Source organism: Kogia breviceps, chromosome 8, assembly GCF_026419965.1.
Source record: "Kogia breviceps isolate mKogBre1 chromosome 8, mKogBre1 haplotype 1, whole genome shotgun sequence".
Lineage (NCBI taxonomy): Eukaryota > Metazoa > Chordata > Mammalia > Artiodactyla > Physeteridae > Kogia > Kogia breviceps.
The window spans coordinates 19,637,218-19,655,904 of NC_081317.1; the positions used below are offsets into that span (position 1 = coordinate 19,637,218).

General features: G+C 55.6%; 1 protein-coding gene across 3 annotated transcripts in view; it reads right to left on the reverse strand.

The window, feature by feature from the left end:
• Positions 1-18,687, reverse strand: part of COL27A1 (collagen type XXVII alpha 1 chain) — a 144,575-nt gene that overhangs the window by 60,008 nt on the left and 65,880 nt on the right. For all 3 annotated transcript variants that reach the window (XM_059071692.2, XM_067040897.1, XM_067040898.1), the window contains exons 15-24: positions 14,578-14,631; positions 13,863-13,907; positions 10,562-10,615; positions 9,237-9,290; positions 8,547-8,600; positions 5,463-5,516; positions 5,259-5,312; positions 4,098-4,142; positions 2,651-2,704; positions 898-942 (exon numbers count right to left, since the gene is read on the reverse strand). In XM_059071692.2, the coding sequence (XP_058927675.1) occupies positions 898-942; positions 2,651-2,704; positions 4,098-4,142; positions 5,259-5,312; positions 5,463-5,516; positions 8,547-8,600; positions 9,237-9,290; positions 10,562-10,615; positions 13,863-13,907; positions 14,578-14,631 (513 nt within the window). The remainder of the gene's footprint in view (positions 1-897; positions 943-2,650; positions 2,705-4,097; positions 4,143-5,258; positions 5,313-5,462; positions 5,517-8,546; positions 8,601-9,236; positions 9,291-10,561; positions 10,616-13,862; positions 13,908-14,577; positions 14,632-18,687) is intronic.

An 18,687-nucleotide genomic window follows, 5' to 3' on the forward strand; every position in this document is an offset into this window, starting at 1 on the left:
TTCCAAACTCCCAGGCTTCCCACAGAATGCACTCGAATAACACTGGAAAGGTTTCAAAAATCCAGTCCTCCCCCTGCTTTAGTTCCTTTCTTCCCCCCAACAGATGTTGCAGGCCTGGTGAGGAAGCTCATCGTGCGTGTGACTCTCACGCCATTGATGGTGTTTCTCGGTGGAGACAAATTCTTCTGGGCCCCCGGCATCGTTGCTCCTTCCAGCCTGAGGCAGCTCCTCACAGGGTTCAGAAGGTGGGGTCCTCCTCTAAAGGAGTGGAGAAGACTGCTCCCTTCCAACCCGGCCTACAAGCCCAGAGGTGAAGCTTTCAGGAGGCACGGCGCTGCAGAGGGGGGTGGGGCTGAGGCCAGCCACCCACCCAGCAGCCTCCGGCACCGAGGGCCCTGGACCTCCTTCTCCACGACCACTTGTCACCTCCTCTCCTCTTCAGACCCTGACCTGACTTCCCAACTATCCAGGCCCACTGGTTTGAATTTCATCTTCTTTATAATTTAAGGATGCCTGGACCAAGAGTCCCTGGCAAGTGGCTCTGCTTCTCTGGTCTTCAGCTTCCCCATTAAATTGAGCACGCACAGCGACCGTGGAGGGCTCTTCCGCTTCGCACGTTCCGGGAGCAAAGTCACGTAATGTCTTTGGGCGAATGCCCCCAGAACATCTGCAGAATCAGGCCGTGGGGAGTGGCCGCTGTGACTGAGATGCATGGCTTTCTCATTCAGTGACCTCACCTCCCTCAGAGCCAGAGTCTGTCCGTGTCAATGAAAGGGGAAGTTGAGCGAACCTACCTCACCAGCTGGGACGGGGGTGAAGGAGGTGCGTGTGTGTGCTTCCCACAGTGTACGCGCTCAGTAAAGGGAGCCGATATGCTCCAAGACAGTGGTGACTCACCTGCTCACCCACGGGCCCCGGCCGTCCAGGATTGCCTGGTTCTCCCTGCAGAGAAACAGAGGAGGGTCACTTGGCGTGGGTGACAGGAGTCTAGGCCTCCTGGGGGACACCCCAGTTGACTGGCCTTAGTCCCCACCGGTGGGGATGGACCAGAGAACTCAACTCCAGAGTCTGGCCTTGGAGACTCCAAACAAGTGGCAGGGTCAAGGGATACTGGGACAGATCCTCTGGCCCCAGGGATGACCCCAGTCACCATTCCGTCGGAGGGGCCCTGGGCAGATTACTCGGCACGAGACCTGTATCTCATCTGGGCCCTCCATCAACCCATTTTGTGGAGATAGAAACCGAAGCTCAGAGCGGTGAAGTGACCTTCTTGAGGTCACACAGTGAGCTGGAAGCAGGGCTAGAATTGGGACTTCGGTCTGACTGATGGAAATCCCCGCTCCTACTGCACCAGGCTGCCCCACCCCAGAATGAGCAGGGAACTGGGCGTCAGGGCGCCTGAGTACTGCATCTAACCCACCAGAGCTCTGTCACCAGGACCCTTCGTGTCCTGCCATCTTAGAGCTCTGCCACCAGCTCACAAGTGACTTTGCTGGGTCTCGTCTCTGGGCTCAGCGTCCCCAGCTACAAATTAGGAACATCAGACTCTCCTTTGTCTCCGAGGCTATTTCCAGCTCTCATACCAGGTGGCCATTCGCAGCCTCGTCTGCTGCTGGGACGGCTCCTGCTGCTTCTGCGGCCATAGCCACGCGGGTGAGCAGACCCATGGGGTAAATCCACCCAGGCTATGTCACTGCTCCCACTACAGAAAGACAGCTGGTGTCTGAGGCAGAAAGGCCGACACCTCAGAGGGCAGGACGTGAGCTTGGACCAGCCAGGAGTTTGGTTTACAAATGCACGTGGCTCAGTGATCCCGGCTCGAGCCTCAGCCTCCACCCCAACTCCTCCCCGAGACCTCACACTTGGGATCCCCAGAGGGGCCAGACAGACGCAGACACGGGGGCCATTTCCCCTGAGGGGAGGGGACGTGGACAGCCTGGGTCCCCCAGCTCTGCCCTCACCCTCTGTGCGCTTGCCCAGCTGTAGACTTGGCCCAGTGATCCCTGCCCAGGACGGCTGGGGAAATCCAGCCTTCAAAGGGAGTGCCTGGAAAGGCATCAAGCTGCCCATGTGTTAAGGATCATACCCTTCTACTGGGGCCAGTTCTTTTTTGAGAACTTAAAAAAAACTGTTAATAAATGAAATGCATGTTTATGGTACACGATGGGGAATATACAGAAGCCCAGAGAAGACAATGGAAATCTCCTGTAATCCCACCCCCCAGAGATAACCCCCGTCCACATTCCAGCCTTTGCTCTGAACCTTCGGGAACAAGTGTAACCAGCCCCTGCCACAGGCTCATCCGGCACTCTTCCACTATGTGACCTGCTTCCTACACCCCCGCCATCGCCCCCCGCAATGCACGGGCATTTTCCCGTCTCGTAAAATCTTCCAGCACGCCATCTTTGGTGGCTGCGTTGTACCCCATTATTTGAACGCTGCCCCACCGGGAGACACTGAGGTTCTGTCCATTTTTCCCTCTCCGTTAGCCATACATACTTTGTGATAAACGGGGACCATTTCCTCTCATTTTCACAACAGGCCAGGGATTCAGGGGTCACCCTAGGGCCTCACAGGTTGGCTCCCCCCTCTCTCCTCTCTTCCCCAGGCGTTCTCTCCTCCCCGCCCAGTCACTTCCAGGTCCCCTCACCTTCAAGCCATCCGGGCCAGGCCTTCCAGGAAACCCCTTTCTGCCGGGTTGACCCTGCAACGGGGAGAGGTGAGTGAGAGAAGCCAGGAGGGGGCAGGGATGCAGAGCCCCTATGTCTCTAGGCTGCCAACTGTCCTTGGGGATGCAGGGAGGGTCTACAGCTGTGTGACCTTGGGAAGTCCCCCTTCCCCGGCTGGTCTTGTTTGCGAATGGGGATGATGAAACCTGCTTTCAAGGAGTGAGGAAAAGGAAGGGACTGGAACAGAAGATAAAGGACACAGGGAAAATGGAGAGGTTACACCTGTGGTGCTCAAAGTGTGGTCCGGGGCCCTCTGGGGGTCCCTGAGACCCTTTCACTGGAGGTCAAAAATATTTTCATAAGAATATTAAACTGTCCTTTGCCCGTGTCACTCATTTCCATGAATGTAAGTGGAGGTTTCTAGAGGCTACATGACACGTGGTATCATCCACAGATGGAACGCAGAGGCAGACTGGAGAATGACTCCTATTAAGCCAGACGTTCAAGAGATTTGCAAAATATGTAAAACAATGCCACTCTTTTCATTAGATGATTTTGCTTTGGAAAATATAGCTTTTAAAAAAAAAAAAAAACTATTATTTTTGTTAACATGAAACGGGTTTGTTATTAATTTTGAATGAAATGATCCAAAGTTTCTCAATTTTAAGTACTCATATCGATGTAACCCACACAAAGAAAAGCATTTTGGGTCCTCAGTCTTTTTTTTTTTTTTTTTTTTTTTTTTGTGGTACGCGGGCCTCTCACTGTTGTGGCCTCTCCTGTTGCGGAGCACAGGCTCCAGACGCACAGGCTCCGTGGCCATGGCTCACGGGCCCAGCTGCTCCGCGGCATGTGGGATCTTCCTGGACCAGGGCACGAACCCGCGTCCCCTGCATCGGCAGGTGGATTCTCAACCGCTGCACCACCAGGGAAGCCCCTTCAATCATTTTTAAGAACGTAAAGAGGTCCTGAGACCAAAAAAATCCACAAACTGCCAATTTATGCAATCGCGACTGAAGGTGGGGCGGGACATACACCTTCTCTCTGGAAGGCCACTTGGAGCAGTGGAGAGAATGCAGAGTCAGTTTCCAGGCAGGGCATCCTCGCTTCCTGGCTATGAGATACTGGACTAAGCCCTTCGCTCTTTAAGCCTTGAGGGCCTTGAGTGAAACTAAGAAAGGCACTGTCTCTCTCACGGGAGAATCCAATGAACGGAAATGGATGTGCAAAGCACCAGCACACAGTAGGTGCACAAGAACAGTTTCCTGCCCCTTGTCTCTCTCCTCTGGGGTCTGTCCTAGCTCCATCCCTGGGGGGGCCCAAGGCCCTCACTGACAACTTCTCTCCAGAGCACCACCCAGATGTTGTCCACCTGCACACAGCTGGCTCAGCACTGACAAATCCCACCTCCGAGCCAGCAACACTCACCTCCAAGCCAGGGGCCCCCGGTGGCCCCATGGGTCCCTCATCTCCCTAGAGTCGGGAGACACGAGAGAGGAACAAAAAGGAGAAAGTTAGCCCAGCGGTTGCCTTGGAGAACTTGACCTGCTAGGAGGGGAAGGGGTGTGTACAGGTGAGCTCTCCTGGACCTAGAAATGGTGCACCTGGGCCCCTTGCCTAGCCCCACCCAGGGCAGAGGCCTAGAGGCCAGGCCACATGGGGGCTTCTGTGTGAATGGGGCTCCAGGTGCCCTGTGAATGTGGTTAGCCCGGGCTGGTGGTAGTGCTGGGCAGGAGAGTCAAACCCTATCATATGCTATGGGAGTAGAGCCCAGACGGCAGCTCAAAGATACGGGCTCTATTCTGAGCTCTGCCATTTACTCAGTGAAAGAACCAGCCTGAGAAGGGATCCATGTCAGCCAGATGCCGGCCTGTGGTCGTGGTGAGTCTGGGCCTCCTGCACCCTCACCCAGGGCTGTGTGTCACGGGGGACCTGTGGCCTGAGGCCAAGGTGTGCAGTGGAGGGCCTTGTGCACGGGAAAAACCTGGGGCCAGCCCGTGAGGCATCCAACAGCCCTCCGCCTGATGCTCCAACAGGCCCAGAGAACTTGTCAATCTCCTTCATCATGAATGAGTCAATAGTACATCTTCACTCTGTCACTTACTAGCTGCACAAGTCTTGTCATTCTCTGGGGAGGCCGGAGGCAGTCCCCGGGAGCCCAGAAGTTATAGGGTCTATGCCATGGGCTTTGGGTGCAGCAGACCTGGGTTGGAATCCTAATGCTGCCTGCCATTAACCATGGGACCCGACGTAGTGTCTTTATTCCCCTGAGATTCAGGACCTCACTTGAGCTCACGATTCCTTCCCTCCCATATCAATACCCCAATAAACTGTGCTGCTGTGCGAAGGAGCAGGGCGGCTCTGAGACAGAAAACCCCAGGGCAACTGGGCTGCCGTGGTGGGAGTGACCTGCCAGTCAGGCCGGGGCAGGGCTGTAAAGGGTGAGCTGGAGGGCAAGCCTGAGGTGGCCCTGGGCCCTGTGTCTCGTGACTGAGGGGCCCTGGCCCTCATCTAAGGCCTCCAGGACCCAGGAGAGAGCAGGCTGGGAGCTGGGAGGGATGCACAGGGGGCAGGGCCAGACGGTCTCACCTCTGGCCCCAGCTGCCCACGGGGTCCCGGCAGGCCTCGAGCTCCAGGCTTACCCTGGTGAGAAGGGAACAAAAAGGGGTCTCAGAGGCAGCACCTCCATCTCCATCACAGGCTGGCAAGACTCCTGCTGGCTTGGAAGCAGGCCCATGGTTTCCACAGAGCTGTCATTCTCATCAATTGGTGCTCCCCTGGGCAGGGACTCACCTTCATGCCTTCTGGGCCGTTGTCCCCAGGGGGGCCAATGTCTCCGGGAAATCCCTGAACGGAAGCAGAGAGCAGAAGTCACCCGGGGGAACTATGAAGGGAAATGCTAAGACCACAGGTCTTAGAGGGGGACCGACCTGGTTTTCCCTCTCATCCTGCAGGGGATGGGGTGCTGGGCAGTCAGTTATCACAGTTCTCAACCACAGAATCAGCCCCTACACTTCAGAGAGGTGCTGAGGAAATTAAGGAAGACAAGGCAGGAAGGTCTTAGCACAGGAACAAGCACATACAAGTTCGTCTAATCCAGACTTTCCCGAGTCCTAAGCCTGGGGCAGCCAGGGCCTCAGAGGCAGCCGTCCTCTGCTCTGAGAAGTGCCATCCTTTCCTGCAGGGATCCTCTATGTTCTGGGTTTGTTGTGACTTCGAAAGGCTCGAAAAGGACTGATCTAGTTAAGTCTCAGCTCATATCGGAAGCTGCAATTCCCACTGAGATTTACTAGCTGGATGACCGTACAATGGAAGCTTCTTCCTGACACGGAGCAGAATCTCCTCCCTTCCCCAACAGAAAAGGCCTGCTCTTCTCTGTCGGTTCGACGGCTTCTAGTCAGGGGCCCAGGGCCCCTCAGTCTGGCTTCCTCCAACCGCCCAGCTTCCAATGTCGGTGATCACTGAGACACTCATGCTTCTCTGGGTGTGAACTGACCAGCACAGGCCAGTATAAGAACATCCCCTTCTTTGTTCTAGGCGTAATACCTCTGTTAATTCAGCCTAGAACCCCATTCGCTTTCAGGGCAGACCCACTACTCCCTCAGTTTTCTGCTAGTCAGAAACCAAAGCCTTCTTATATGAATCCCTGGGATCAGAATGCCCCCCCCCCCACTTCGCCTTTGTAAGTGGCTTTTTCCTCTTCCTCTTTTGAGCTTTTGGTAACTCCCATTAAATTCCAGCTCAAGCATTCTCTCGCTCTTCTCATTAGCAAAGGCAAGAATGGTCCTGAATTTGGAGCTAACGCACATGGAGCTAAAGCCCCATGTCTTTTTCTTCAAATTGAGAGACTCAAAGTCCCATTCTGCCCCGACTCACTGTGTGACCCCGGACAGGTTTCTAAGCCTCTCTGGGCCCCGGCTTCCTCACCTCTAAAATGGCGACCATAAAGTCATCTAACAGGGCTGTTCTGAGGCTTAAAGAGAATAAGGTGAGTGCAGCGCTTAGTTCAGTATTTGGCACTTGGTAAGCACTCAATAAAAATCTGCATTCCAGGGCTTCCCTGGTGGCACAGTGGTTGGGAGTCCGCCTGCCGATGCACGGGGCGCGGGTTCGTGCCCCGGGCCGGGAAGATCCCACATGCTGCGGAGCGGCTGGGCCCGTGAGCCATGGCCGCTGGGCCTGCACGTCCAGAGCCTGTGCTCCGCAGCGGGAGAGGCCACGGCAGTGAGAGGCCCGGAGTACCGCCAAAAAAAAAAAAAAAAAATCTGCATTCCAAAGGGTTTTGGGTCCTGTGTCCTGGGAAAACAAAACAAGTCTGCCTGGGGTGGGCCTGTCTCCCGGGAGAACCCGAAGGTCAGGATCCTGATCAAATTCTAGCACTCACACAGATCGGACCCACTGATGAGTGAAAGAGCTAATTCACACGGGGGCTAGGGAGCTGGAGCTGCGCCCACGGTCGGTCGCAGAAAAGAAGCAAAGACCCAGGAAGGCGCTGACATGCTCATCAGCTTCTGTCTTCAGCTGACCCGAGCCATCTTCTGGATACTGAGTCAGCCAAACCAAACAGAACACAAAGATGGGGGAGGAAGACCCCACCCCTGTCTGTCCAGGGACCCAGGAGGGAGCCAAAGAGCAAATAAAGACCTTCTTTGCTACAAGTAGCAGGGTGACCCCGAGGAGGTCACTCGCCTGCTCTGCGACTCAGTTCCCTCATCTGTAAACGGTGGTAGCAATATCTCCCTCACTGGTTGTGGTGACCATTCAACCAGTTCTCATCCCAAGGATACTACGCAGCCTCCTGGCATGAGGAGGTGCCTAATAAATGTGAGGCGGCAGGCTTTCCACCCGCACTGGTCAGACTGCTGGGAAACCCGGACTCTCAGAAAAGTCTTTTTCCACAGTGACTAGGGGAAGGAAACAGGTCCATGGAAGAGAGGCCAAGTCCATTCGTCTAAAGATAGCACTGTGTCATGGCCAAAGTCAACAGAGTGGAAAGTAGAACTTGTAGCTTTCAGGAAACACTCTCTCATCCATCCAGGCGATACCAGGAGTGATCTTTGGAAGGATCTGGAGAACCCGGCAGAACCAGACTTCTGTCTCTGAGACCTTATGAATGTGCAGGGCCCCAGGCCAGGGAGGTGTGTAGAGGTGGGGTGGCGGCTAGGGCTGACCTAGACCCCCTGAGACAGACAGGAGCCCTAGCACTGTCCACCCTGTTCTCCAGAGCTGGTCCCCGTACTGGGGTTTGGGGTGGGGTGGGGGGAGAGCAAAAGGGGCTCGACTAGCCGCCTCGTTCCTTTGTACATAAATGCCAGCTGATGAACGTTTATATCACATGTATCAGAAACTCTCAGGTTCTACTGACTCAACTAGAGTTGTTATGTTAATTGCTTTATCCATCCTTCACTATTTCTCCTTCTCCATTCAAACACCAGAATTTTACACTTGTCCCCTGCTCCCCACCCCTGTGAGCCGTGAGCCCTGCACTTCTCCAGGGTGGCTGTGGGCAGTTAGAAAAGTTCCGGGGCTCAGAGGGGTTGGATGCCTCAAACCTCGGGGTAGAGAATGTGGGGAGCTCCCGTGAAGGGTCGAGGCACTAGAGCTCAGAGGGTTTTCCTGATGTTTGTTTCTGGAAGCTGTAAAGGCGGCTACGAAGCTGGGGAGGCTGTCTGAGGCCAGTTTCTGCGCCACTGCCTGTGAGAGCCTCTAGGGAAGCCGGGAGGCACAGAGGCAGAAAAGGAATTGCTCTTCTCAGCCCCATCTCTCATCTGCTGTGTGACCTCAGGCAAGTCTCTCCCTGTCTCTGAGCCTTGGTTTCCCAAGCACAACACCCAGTCCCAGTAGCAGCCAGACACAGAGAAATAGGGTATTGCATACCTCGGGTCCAGGGGGCCCAGGAAACCCAACGGATCCTTTGTCTCCAACTTTGCCCTATGGAAGAAAAGAGAGTGTGGAGGAGGCAGGGCTAAATGAGGGTCTACCTTCCCTGGATCCCCTGTATTAGCCCCCCGGCTGGGGGTGGTTGGAAAACTCAAGAGAATATGAGCAAAATCTGCCTAGATAACTGCAAGGAGCTACGGTTCAAACCCCATCTCCTACACTTGCTAGCCACAGGATCCAGGGCAAGTCACTTCACCTTGGAACCTCACTTTCCCCATCTGCAAAATGGGAGCAATAATAAGCCTCTAACTCCTGGGGTTGTTGGCAGACTTCAGAGAGGTATAGCACAGGAAGGATCTGGTGCACAGTAACATTCAATAAATAAATGACACCCACTGCTATTATTAATGATGTTACTATTATTTACGAGACATTGGGAGCCCTGATTCTCACCAGAGGTCTGCCAGTGACTGATGCCTATCTATGACGCTGGGTGTACTCCTGCCCCTCTGGGCCTCAGTGTCCTCATCTGTAAAATGGGTGAATCTCCATTTCTGCTCTGCTCTATTCGCCTCCCAGAGCTGCTGCGAGAGGAAAGGAGATCCTGGATGTGAAAGCATCTCTGGCCACATTCCATGACCATTTGGAGAGTGAGAGGTTAGGGATCTCAGAGCAGCAGGTACTTACCACAGGCCCTGGCTTCCCCCGTGCGCCTGGGAACCCTGGCAATCCCTGGCTCCCCTGAAAAAGATGCAGAGCAAACTGGGGTTAGTAAGGACCGGAAATGGCCAGATGAACGGCTGCTTGGTCATCCTTGCCGGCCTGAGGCTTGGAGAACATCCACTTTTAGGGGGAGGCTGAGCTCCCCAGTCCTTTTCCCTGCTTGCAAGTTCCAGCTTGGCAGCCCTATAGGTTGGGAGCCGGGGATGCAGAGGTGAAACAGCAGCTCCTGTCCTCACCAGGTCATCCTGGAACCCGGGACCCTGGGCCTCCAAGCAAGCACTGAAGCGCCCTTAATGCCCGGGGAAGTCTGGAGCCTGGGGCCCAGCTGGAGAGGCAGCCAGGCCTGCGTGGCTCGCAACCTGGAGACACTGAGGCTGGGTCAGGACAGGTCAGCCAGGAGGGAGGGGAGAGGAAGAGGCAGAGCTGGCCAACATCTGGGTCTCGTTGACTGACTGGGTGAGGTCCAGATGTGGCCACATGGTGCCGGACACAGGCAAAGAGGAGCCGGCCTCGGCAGGCTGCCTGGGTTCCTCAGTCAGTCAGGACAGCTGCTCACTCCGACGTGTCATAAATGTTCACCACGCTGTGCAGGACCCTAAGCTGAGCTCCTCCAGGCCAGCCTGGGGCCCTATCCTAGGGACCCTGCTGTCTGGCAGGGGGCTGAGCACAAACTGCCATCAAGCGGGGGAGAAATGTGCTACCGCAGGTGATGGGCAGGGAATGAGAATGGCAGAGAAGAGAATGGCCGCTTCCTGAGCAGGTAGAGAAAATGGCATCCACGCGGGGTTCTGCGGCGGGGCTGGGCCATGCACAGGAGGGACGGAGGGTGTGTCCGGCTAGGCAGCAGCGTGTGCAAACTTGAGGTGCAGTGGGCAGGTCAGTGGGGCTGGAGCACGGGGCTGGAAGGGCGAGGGGCAGGGAAGTGTCAGGGTGTCCTGTGCACCGGGGGTCCCGATGCCGGGGCAAGGAGCCAGGACACCACTCCTGGGGGCAGTGGGGAGCCATGGATGGGCTGTGAACACAGAGCAGAGCTGGGCCCTCAGAGCAGTTTTGTGGCGGTGAGGAAGGCAGACTGGGAGGGAAGAGGCTGGGGCCTGGGAATAAGTCAGGAGGCCATTGTAAAGTCCAGGGAAGAGACAATGAGAGGGTAGACGGAGGATGGAGAAGACAGGGTTGTGTGAAAAGAAGCCATCCTACAGGCGGGTCCTGGCCCTTGACAGGCCCTGGGAAGGAAGCCAGAGCCAGAGAAGGGCAGGATAGGGGGCAGGGGGCGAATCTGCTGCAATTACCTTGTCTCCTTGGAATCCGGTATCTCCAGACACACCCGGAACCCCTTGTTCACCCTAAATACACACCAGCAAAGAAGGTTACGATGGAGACCACGGTGGGTTCTGGAAGTCTCCCCCGACATCCAGACCCACCGGGGGAGGGTACAGCTCTGCTGAGGCTGTTCCCAAAGTCGATCTTCCCAGCAGCAGCCTTGTTAGAGAAAAGGGCAGCTCCCAGCCCTGCCCTGCCCTGGGTGGGGAAGGTAGGCGCTGGGGGGACAGAGCCAGCTTATGTGCAGGTCTGCCTGGGGTTGCTCAGGTGGCTGAACATTCCACTAACAGAAACTAAACTGCCCAAACCGTTCTCCTTGTCGGGAGAACAGACACTTGAGGGTCAAAGGAGCTGTGCTTTGATCTTTCAACCTCCTCCTCATCAACTGATGTACACAGAGGAGCGTGCAGACTGGACAGTGGCCCTGCACCACTGAGGGCTCTGAGTGCTTGCATCTGTTGCTTGGTATTTTTCACCACCAGGCTGCGAGCTGTCATTTCGTCCTTCTGTGGGAGTTCCTATGCCAGCAATCTGCTTCGGTCTACTGCTAATTAGATGCTTTTAATCAGCTATAGCATGAGGAACCGGAGCACCTGGCTAGTGAAGACTATGTGTAAACAGCGAGTAAACTGGTCTCGAGTTAGGTCTGGGTGTTTCTTTTCTAAGAGGACACACTGCATGGGCTTGGTGACACCGATTCTGGCTGTTGGAGCCCTCTTCTAGTCCCTCCCTGTATTCGGCCACATCCTGGTAAATGAGCTGTTACAGAACCAGATCGGGAGATGTTTCTCCTTGGAGCTGGAACTGTCACACAGCCCTCATCATTTCCAGCTTTCCATGTTGGTACATTGGCCCCAGGACTCAGAAAACATTCACAGCCCTGGGAGCAGTTGGAGGAATGGACAGAAAAACCCAGGAAGAATGGAGAATCTTAGAGAACTCATGTAGTGCAGCTAAGGCCATGATCCAGCAGAACTTCCTTGGTAGAACAAAAGCCAGAATTTTTTTTTAAATAAAAAAAATTTTTAACTGACTTTGGTTTTTCCAGTTTGGAAAATCTTGTACAATATCCCAGAATTTTAGGAACCAAGGAACATTTTTTTTTTTTTTTTTTTTTAATGTCCAAAGGAGGAGTAAGATGGTTTTAAAAAAAAAGTTTCAAAGGCACCTAAGAAATCAGGACAATGGATTTGGAGAAAGCTGGGCCTGGAGCAGGGGCCTGGAGCAGGAGCCTGGGTTCCAGAATGTGCCACCATGGGGGGAGAGGGAGCCAGGTGGTTGTACGTGGGACTGAGGCCAGGCTGGGTCATGGACAATCTGGGATTCTGGGCAGGATGATCATGGAACATGAAGGGGTGGCTCCATCATCCCAGGGGAGGGCCAGGGGGTAGGGTGGGAGTGAAGAGGGGCTGATCAGAACCCTGCCCCCCGAAATATTAAGACCCTGCCCCAGCCAAAGGGGCAGAAAAGAGATTTCTTTTGCTTTTCTTATTTTTCTTTTTTTTTTTTTCAACGCTTAAGACTTATTTGATTTTCCTGAGATCTATGAACAGGAAAATAATTTTCTCCTGTTTGTTTTTTTTTTTTTTTTCCAGTGCTTTCACCTCTCTCAATGTCCCAGGCGCCACCAGTCAGCAAGCCAGCCGAGTTCTATGTAACACATTGATTGCCATGTTCCTGAAGAAACAGTGAGCTGGAGGCCAGCTCTGCAAAGGGCCTATAAAAAGCTCCCTGCCTACACTCCTATTTCCCCCACTTCCTTCCCCTCCTCCATGACTTCAACATTTCCAGAGCGCTGATGACTCACACCGCAGGGTAAACAGGTAGCGGTGGGGAGGCCCCACCTCCAACAGAAAGCCCCTGCATGTCCGGAGGGAGAGCCGTGGAAGAGGGGGCTTAGCAAAGGCAGCAGGGTAGAGCCAGGGGGCAGCGCTGAGTCAGCAGGGCAGAGGGGCCTGCAGCTGGAGGCTTGGGCATGACGGGCGGAGGTGGGAGAGGGGGAGACAGATGAGAAAACTGGGCTGAGCATGGCACGGCCAGGTACCTAGGGGTGGGAGTGGGTGAGACAATCTGGGGTGCCCATTCCTGCCCAGCAGCTCTAACTTTCTGAGTCCAGGGTCTGGGACGGCTCCCATAGATCACTGAGTTTCCTTCGATGCGCCTCTTCTCCTCTTTGGGTCTGCTTCCCGGGCTGTGAAATGTAGGCGCTGGAGGAGGTGACCTCTAAGGGCCTCACCGGCTCTGCCCTTCCGACCTCAGTCTTGCTTCGTGGTGCCTGGGTTCACATCCTGACACTACTTACCAGCTGTCTGTGCTCGGCAAGCTTCCTATCTCACAGAGGGGTGGAGGATGCCCGGGCTAAGCCCCGCAGCGCACTCAGAGCGGGCCCAGCGCCGGTACCTGTTCCTGTTCCTCGGATTTAGGAGGAGCAGATTCATCTGAAGACAGGTGCAGAGGCAGCCTGGCGCCAGGAGCAGCTGAGCAGCTCTTATTGGCTCAGGTTTATGGAACCTGGGATGCTGCCAGAAGCTCTCCCACACTCGCTGAGGCAGAGGGGAGGGCAGGGAGGTGGCCACAGGGCAGAGCACAGGGGCACCACTCCTTGCCCTCCATGTCTCTCGGCTCAGATGCTGCAGGACCCAGGCCACGGTCTGCCCCATGCTGGGCCCCGGGGTCCCACCTACCCACCTCCAGCTCTGGTTTGGCCCGGGGTCAGTTTAGCAGCAGGGCTGCGGAGGGCACGTGGCAGCTGGCAGGAAAGCAGGTGGGAGCTCAGGGGCCCGTCCTGGCTTTTCCGTTGCATTTTCAGACTCTGGGATGGGGCTCCCTGTTCTCATCTGGGCGGCTGATGCTCATCTGTTTCCTCCTATGCCTGGGAGGGGTCTCTGGACCCCCCCCCCCCCCCGCCATCAGCCCTGCTCTGGGGCCCATCATCTCAGCACGGCTCCTCCCCGCCCCACTCCGTGTTCTGTGGCTTTGGCCTCAGCTTTGCTCCCCAAATTTGGAGACCTGCCTTACCCTACCCCCGACCCGGGTCTCAAGAGCCCCCCAACACTCTGTCTGCCAAGGTCTGCGTGCCTCCAGAACCATCTGCCTGGGTCCCACCCAGAGTTACAAGGAAGAAGCTGGGGAGTGCAGATTTAGTGGGCCCAGAGGGGAGGCAGTAAGAGTGCAGGGGAGTGGACCTGGCAAGAAATCAGCAGCAGCGTTGAGGCTGAGGGGGTTCGCATGCAGACAAAACACAGTGCAATAAGGGAGTATTCAGATCACCTTATCACCTTTCAGTCCGGGTTCCCCCACGTTTCCCATCAGTCCCTGCAAGACAGAGGCCAGGGTTCAGCTGTGAGGGAGGTTCAAAACCCCACAAGTCAAGAGCCCTGGCATAAACCCACCGGCTTGCTGCAAGACCCCGTGCTGGAGGCCCCAGCCCAAAGGGCAGTGGTGTGGATTGAAGGACCATGAGAAGGGGCAGTTGACTTGTGAATCGCAGCGCTCTGGACACATCCAGGGGAGAAGGGTGCCGATGGGGAGAGGTGGGCTTCATGAGCTGTGTCACACGCTTGTTGGCCAAATGGAATCATCCCTGGAACGTGGTCCGGGCAATTTTAGCCCACCTTTCTCCCGCACGCCCATCCCACTCAGGGATGTCCTGAACTCACTGGCTTGCCATTATATAGAGTTTCTGTGCTCCTGGTAATGCCCCCCACTGGACTTTCAGTGGCCTGAAGTCCAGAACCAAGTCTGACTCATGCTCAGCTGGAGGGCTGCTGTCCAATGAAGATGTCTGGCATAAATGACATGCGGACGACGACGGGCTCTCGGGACTGAGAAGCACTGAGCCCCTGATCTGCCACGTTCCACCCCAGCCCCCCTTTGAGTGCCCCCCAACACCGTATCAGGGTAGGTAGCCTTCCTTCCGGGCTGAAATGAGTCACGGGGTGCCCAGCTGTGATGAGACTCGAATTAAGGGACAGCTCTTGTTTACCTTCATGCCCTTGGGTCCTGGGTAGCCAATTGGACCCAATGCTCCCATGTCGCCCTGGGAAGAGAAAGAGAAGAGGACGCCATGAGAGGTGGCTCACAGGAGGCTGGCCTGGGAAGGATTTCGAGGACGCAATCCCCCTGGGTGGATCTTGTAATTAGGCACGTTCATCTCCACTGAAGTACCGGAGTAAATTTCACAGAGGACCTCTCCCAAGTTCATTTCTTGATGGCTGCCCCTTTCACCACTCCTTTCCACCTCGTATTAGGTTCTTTACATCCCATACTAGTTAAGGGACTCAGGGCATTTCACTGGGCTTCTGTGGGCCTCGATCTCCTGATCTATAAAATGGGGACAAGGATCCCTCGCCCTGAAAGCTGTTGTGAGGGTTAAATAAGCACACACAGAGGCTTCGACTCCTCTAGCTTAGTGAGGGGCAGGAACTTTCTGCTTCCAGAAGCTGGGCCACCTCCTTGGGACAGCAGCAAGGAAGGAGTGGGGCTGTCAATCACAGACACCAGAGGTGCAGGTGGACCCTGTAGGATACTAAGATCAGCGGGTAGGTCCTGGACCACAGGCTGGAGACCCAGCGTCAGATCAGCTCAGACTGTCCAAGGCGGGAGCAGAGGAGTTCCTAGACCCTGGAGAGTCATGTTCTGTTCACGGGGGGGCCCTTCACTGAGGGCTGGGGAAAGGTCGGGAGGCAGTGAGTGTGTGTCGAGGCCAGACCACCTGTCCCACCTCTCCTCTGCTGCTCACTCACTGTGCGATTTCGGGGGTTAACCTCTCTGTGCCTCAGTTCCCTCATCTAAAACAGGAACTAATACTCTGCGCTTCCTAGAGTTGTTTGGAGAAGTAATTGACTTACATGTATTAAGTACTTGGCACTGCCCGGAGGCAATTTTGGTGGTTACAACTGCAGAGGTGCCACTGGCATCTCGTGGGTAGAGGCCCCACAGCAAAGAATTAGCTGGCTCAAATGTCAATAGCGTTGAGGTGAGAAACCCTGGTCTAAAGGGAAGGGGTGAATGGATTTTCTCTAAACGAGCCCACCCTCTTTCCCTGAAGTCTCGTCCTCACTTCCTGCCCTCCCCCATCACCACTGGCCTCAGCCACAGCCATCACATTAAGCCCTCCCCCAGAGAAAGGGAGCCCCTGAAATAACCTCTTCTCTCCCTTGTCCACCCTCTGTGACCGATCTGAGTGGCTGGCTGCTGTGTGAGCCCAGTCAATGTGCTTCACCTCTCTGGGCCTCAGTTTCCCACATCCCTGAATCAGGCTCCACAGAGGCCCCTGACAAAGGCTCTGAAGCACTGAGGAACAAAGGCTGCTCCAGGTGGCCAGGTTCAAGACCGGGTTCCTGTGGGAGCTGCCTGGAGACAGCTCAGAGGGAGGCCGGCAGAGAATGAAACATCACATTCTTGCTGACTCCTGCATACGTACGGACAGGCAGACGGGCTGAGGAGCCTGTGCAGTGGAACGTCCCCAGGAGAGAGACAGAGGGAAACACGTGGAGTGCACAGACGGCAACGGCAAGGCCTGGCTGAGGCAATGCAGATTGTCACCCCCCCGCCCCCCTGAACCCACCTGATTGGGTCAAACCCAACCTAGCTGAGCCTTTGCCAAGGAACTCTGCTTTCAGTTCCCATCAAGTAATCCTATTAAGAAAGTGGGCTCTCAGTTTAACAGGTGATAATAGCAATACAAACGACACTGGCTGGTAAGCACTGCGTTACGCACTTCACATGCCTCAACTCCGTTACTCCTCACGACGGCCCTTCATGGTCCATCTGCCTCCTCTCCCCATTTTACAGATGAGGAAACTGAGGCTCTGAGAGGCAAGGGCTTGAGCAAATCACAGAGCTGGGCTGAGCTGGGATTCACACCAGGCAGTCTGTCCCCAGAGCTTCTGAGCAATTCTGAAGTAATCTTTGGAGAGGAGAAGCCAGGATCGCTGGCCAGGGAGAGGCTGGACTGAAGGAAAGCCAGAACCTCAGAGAAGAGCATTTCAGCAGGAGGCTTTGGCTGTGGCTGCCCCCCCCACCGTCTTCCTAGAGGAAGGGAGCAAGGGGTGGCCACCCAGCGTTCCCCGTGGTGCACAAATAAACAGACTAGGCCCGGCTAGCACAGTTGGCTCCAATGGGGGCTGGGGCCTCGAGCAGAGAGGACCAGCCAGCAGCTCCGGGAACACAGGCTCCCTCTTGCCCGCTCCAGACCTGACGGCGGCTTGTTGTGTGGAGGGTGAGTTCAGTACAGGCCCGACTGACGCCCGGCGCGTGTGTGCCACCCCCTGCGCGCCTCTCCAAGGGGGTCTGTGTGTGGTGGAGGCGAGGGCCAGCGTGGCATCCCACCCAAGAACCCGTGGAGAAGGGGCTCTGGCTGCAGGGCACACGGGGAGAAGGTGGCCGCTTGCTCAGGGCAGGTCTTCTTCATGGGGGCAGGATCCCCACGTTGGACTATAAAAGCATTTGGGGGAGAACAGAGAAAATCTCACGACACGTTTCCCCCAGTTCAGCCTGCAGATACCAGTCTGCTCCGCGCTCGATACTGTCGTGGGCAGCTTGGCCAAGTGACACACAATGTCACGTCCCACGAGAAAGAACAGTGAGTAATGCCTGTAATCTGGAACCTGTTTCCATGTTTGCCTAAACTCCCAGATCCTGCTCCACACACTTTGCCCGTCATCTCATTGGCTCCCACCAAGAACACAACCAACCAAGCACAGCTGTGACCACTGAAGGAGCTCCTACTGTGTGCCAGGCACCGTGCCAGACACTTCCCAGTCTCATCAGCTCTGTTCAGACGCCCACCAACTGCTCACAGGAACCCCAGGAGGTCAGCACCATCATCAGTGCCATTCCATCTCACAGATGAGAAAACCAAGGCTCAGAGTGAGGTGAAGCAACTAACCCAAGACTATGCAACAAGCAGGCGACATAGGCAGGGCCGGAGCAGGTCTGTCTGTCCATCTGGGCCCACAGACCATGCTCACAAAGCCTGGGATTGACTCTGTTTGCTCCAATAAAGGACCCAAGGATGCCTTTCCTCATTGCGCTCACTCATAAGGGACAGGATGTGAGGACAGGCTTGAGATTCAAAAACAGGCAAGAGTCCCACTCCAGCGTCCCATGCGCCAGCAGGCATCCAGGCTGACGTTTGCCCAGGACCCCTGAAAGAAAACCTAGGGGGCTCCCATCACCCCCCCCTCACAGGTGCTGGCAGAGCTCCCTCCCTCCCTCGCACATGCCTTACCTTCCTGCCCTGCTGTTCCTCTGCAGCCGGGCCATCCTTGGCCACTGCCTCCTATACTGAGTGCTCCGCCCTGAGCTCACATTGTCCTCTGCCCTCACCACCAGCATCACTTCCTTCCCTGACCCCACAGGCCAGGTCAGGCCCCTGCCATCATGTCTGAGCCTGACATGGCTTTCACCCATGGCCTGTTCCATACCCAGGACCATTGACATGGGTGCCTACGTGGCCACTGTCTGTCCCATGCCCCAGAGGAAGCCCTTGCCAAGAGTGGCTAAACCGGTGGGTGAAAAAAAGAAGCCTGCACACTACTCTCATTTACAAACCCTCTAGGTTCAAATCTGGCCACAGCGTTGCCTGGAACTGCCTTTTCAGGCAACAAGGGCCCTCTTTCCAGAAACTCTGATACGGGGCAGCAGCCCGGGGACAGGACCTGGGAACTGTGGCCAGTCCCGGCTCCTGTGTGGTCTTCATAAGCACCATCTCTCACACAGAACAGCCGCTGGCATTGCGCGGTCCACACTCTCACATACTCTCTCCATTCAGCATAGAAGTTGTGTGGAACTAGGCGCAGTGGTGAAGTTCACGAGCTGTAAACCCAGGCCGAGCTCCAGCTTAACAGCTGGGTGACCTCGGGCAGGTGTTTCAGCCTCTCTGAGCCTCGGTTTCCTTGACTGTACAGTTGTAATCCCACTTGCCACTCAGAGGCCTGCTACGATAATTCAATACCTAGCACGGGACCCAGCACACGAGGGTTTGGTAAACGCCAGCTAGTGGGGTTCCTGACCTTGATTTCTAGACAAAGAAACAAAGCCAGATGATCATTTAGTAACAGAGTCTGGTAGACTTGTCCACTATATCCCA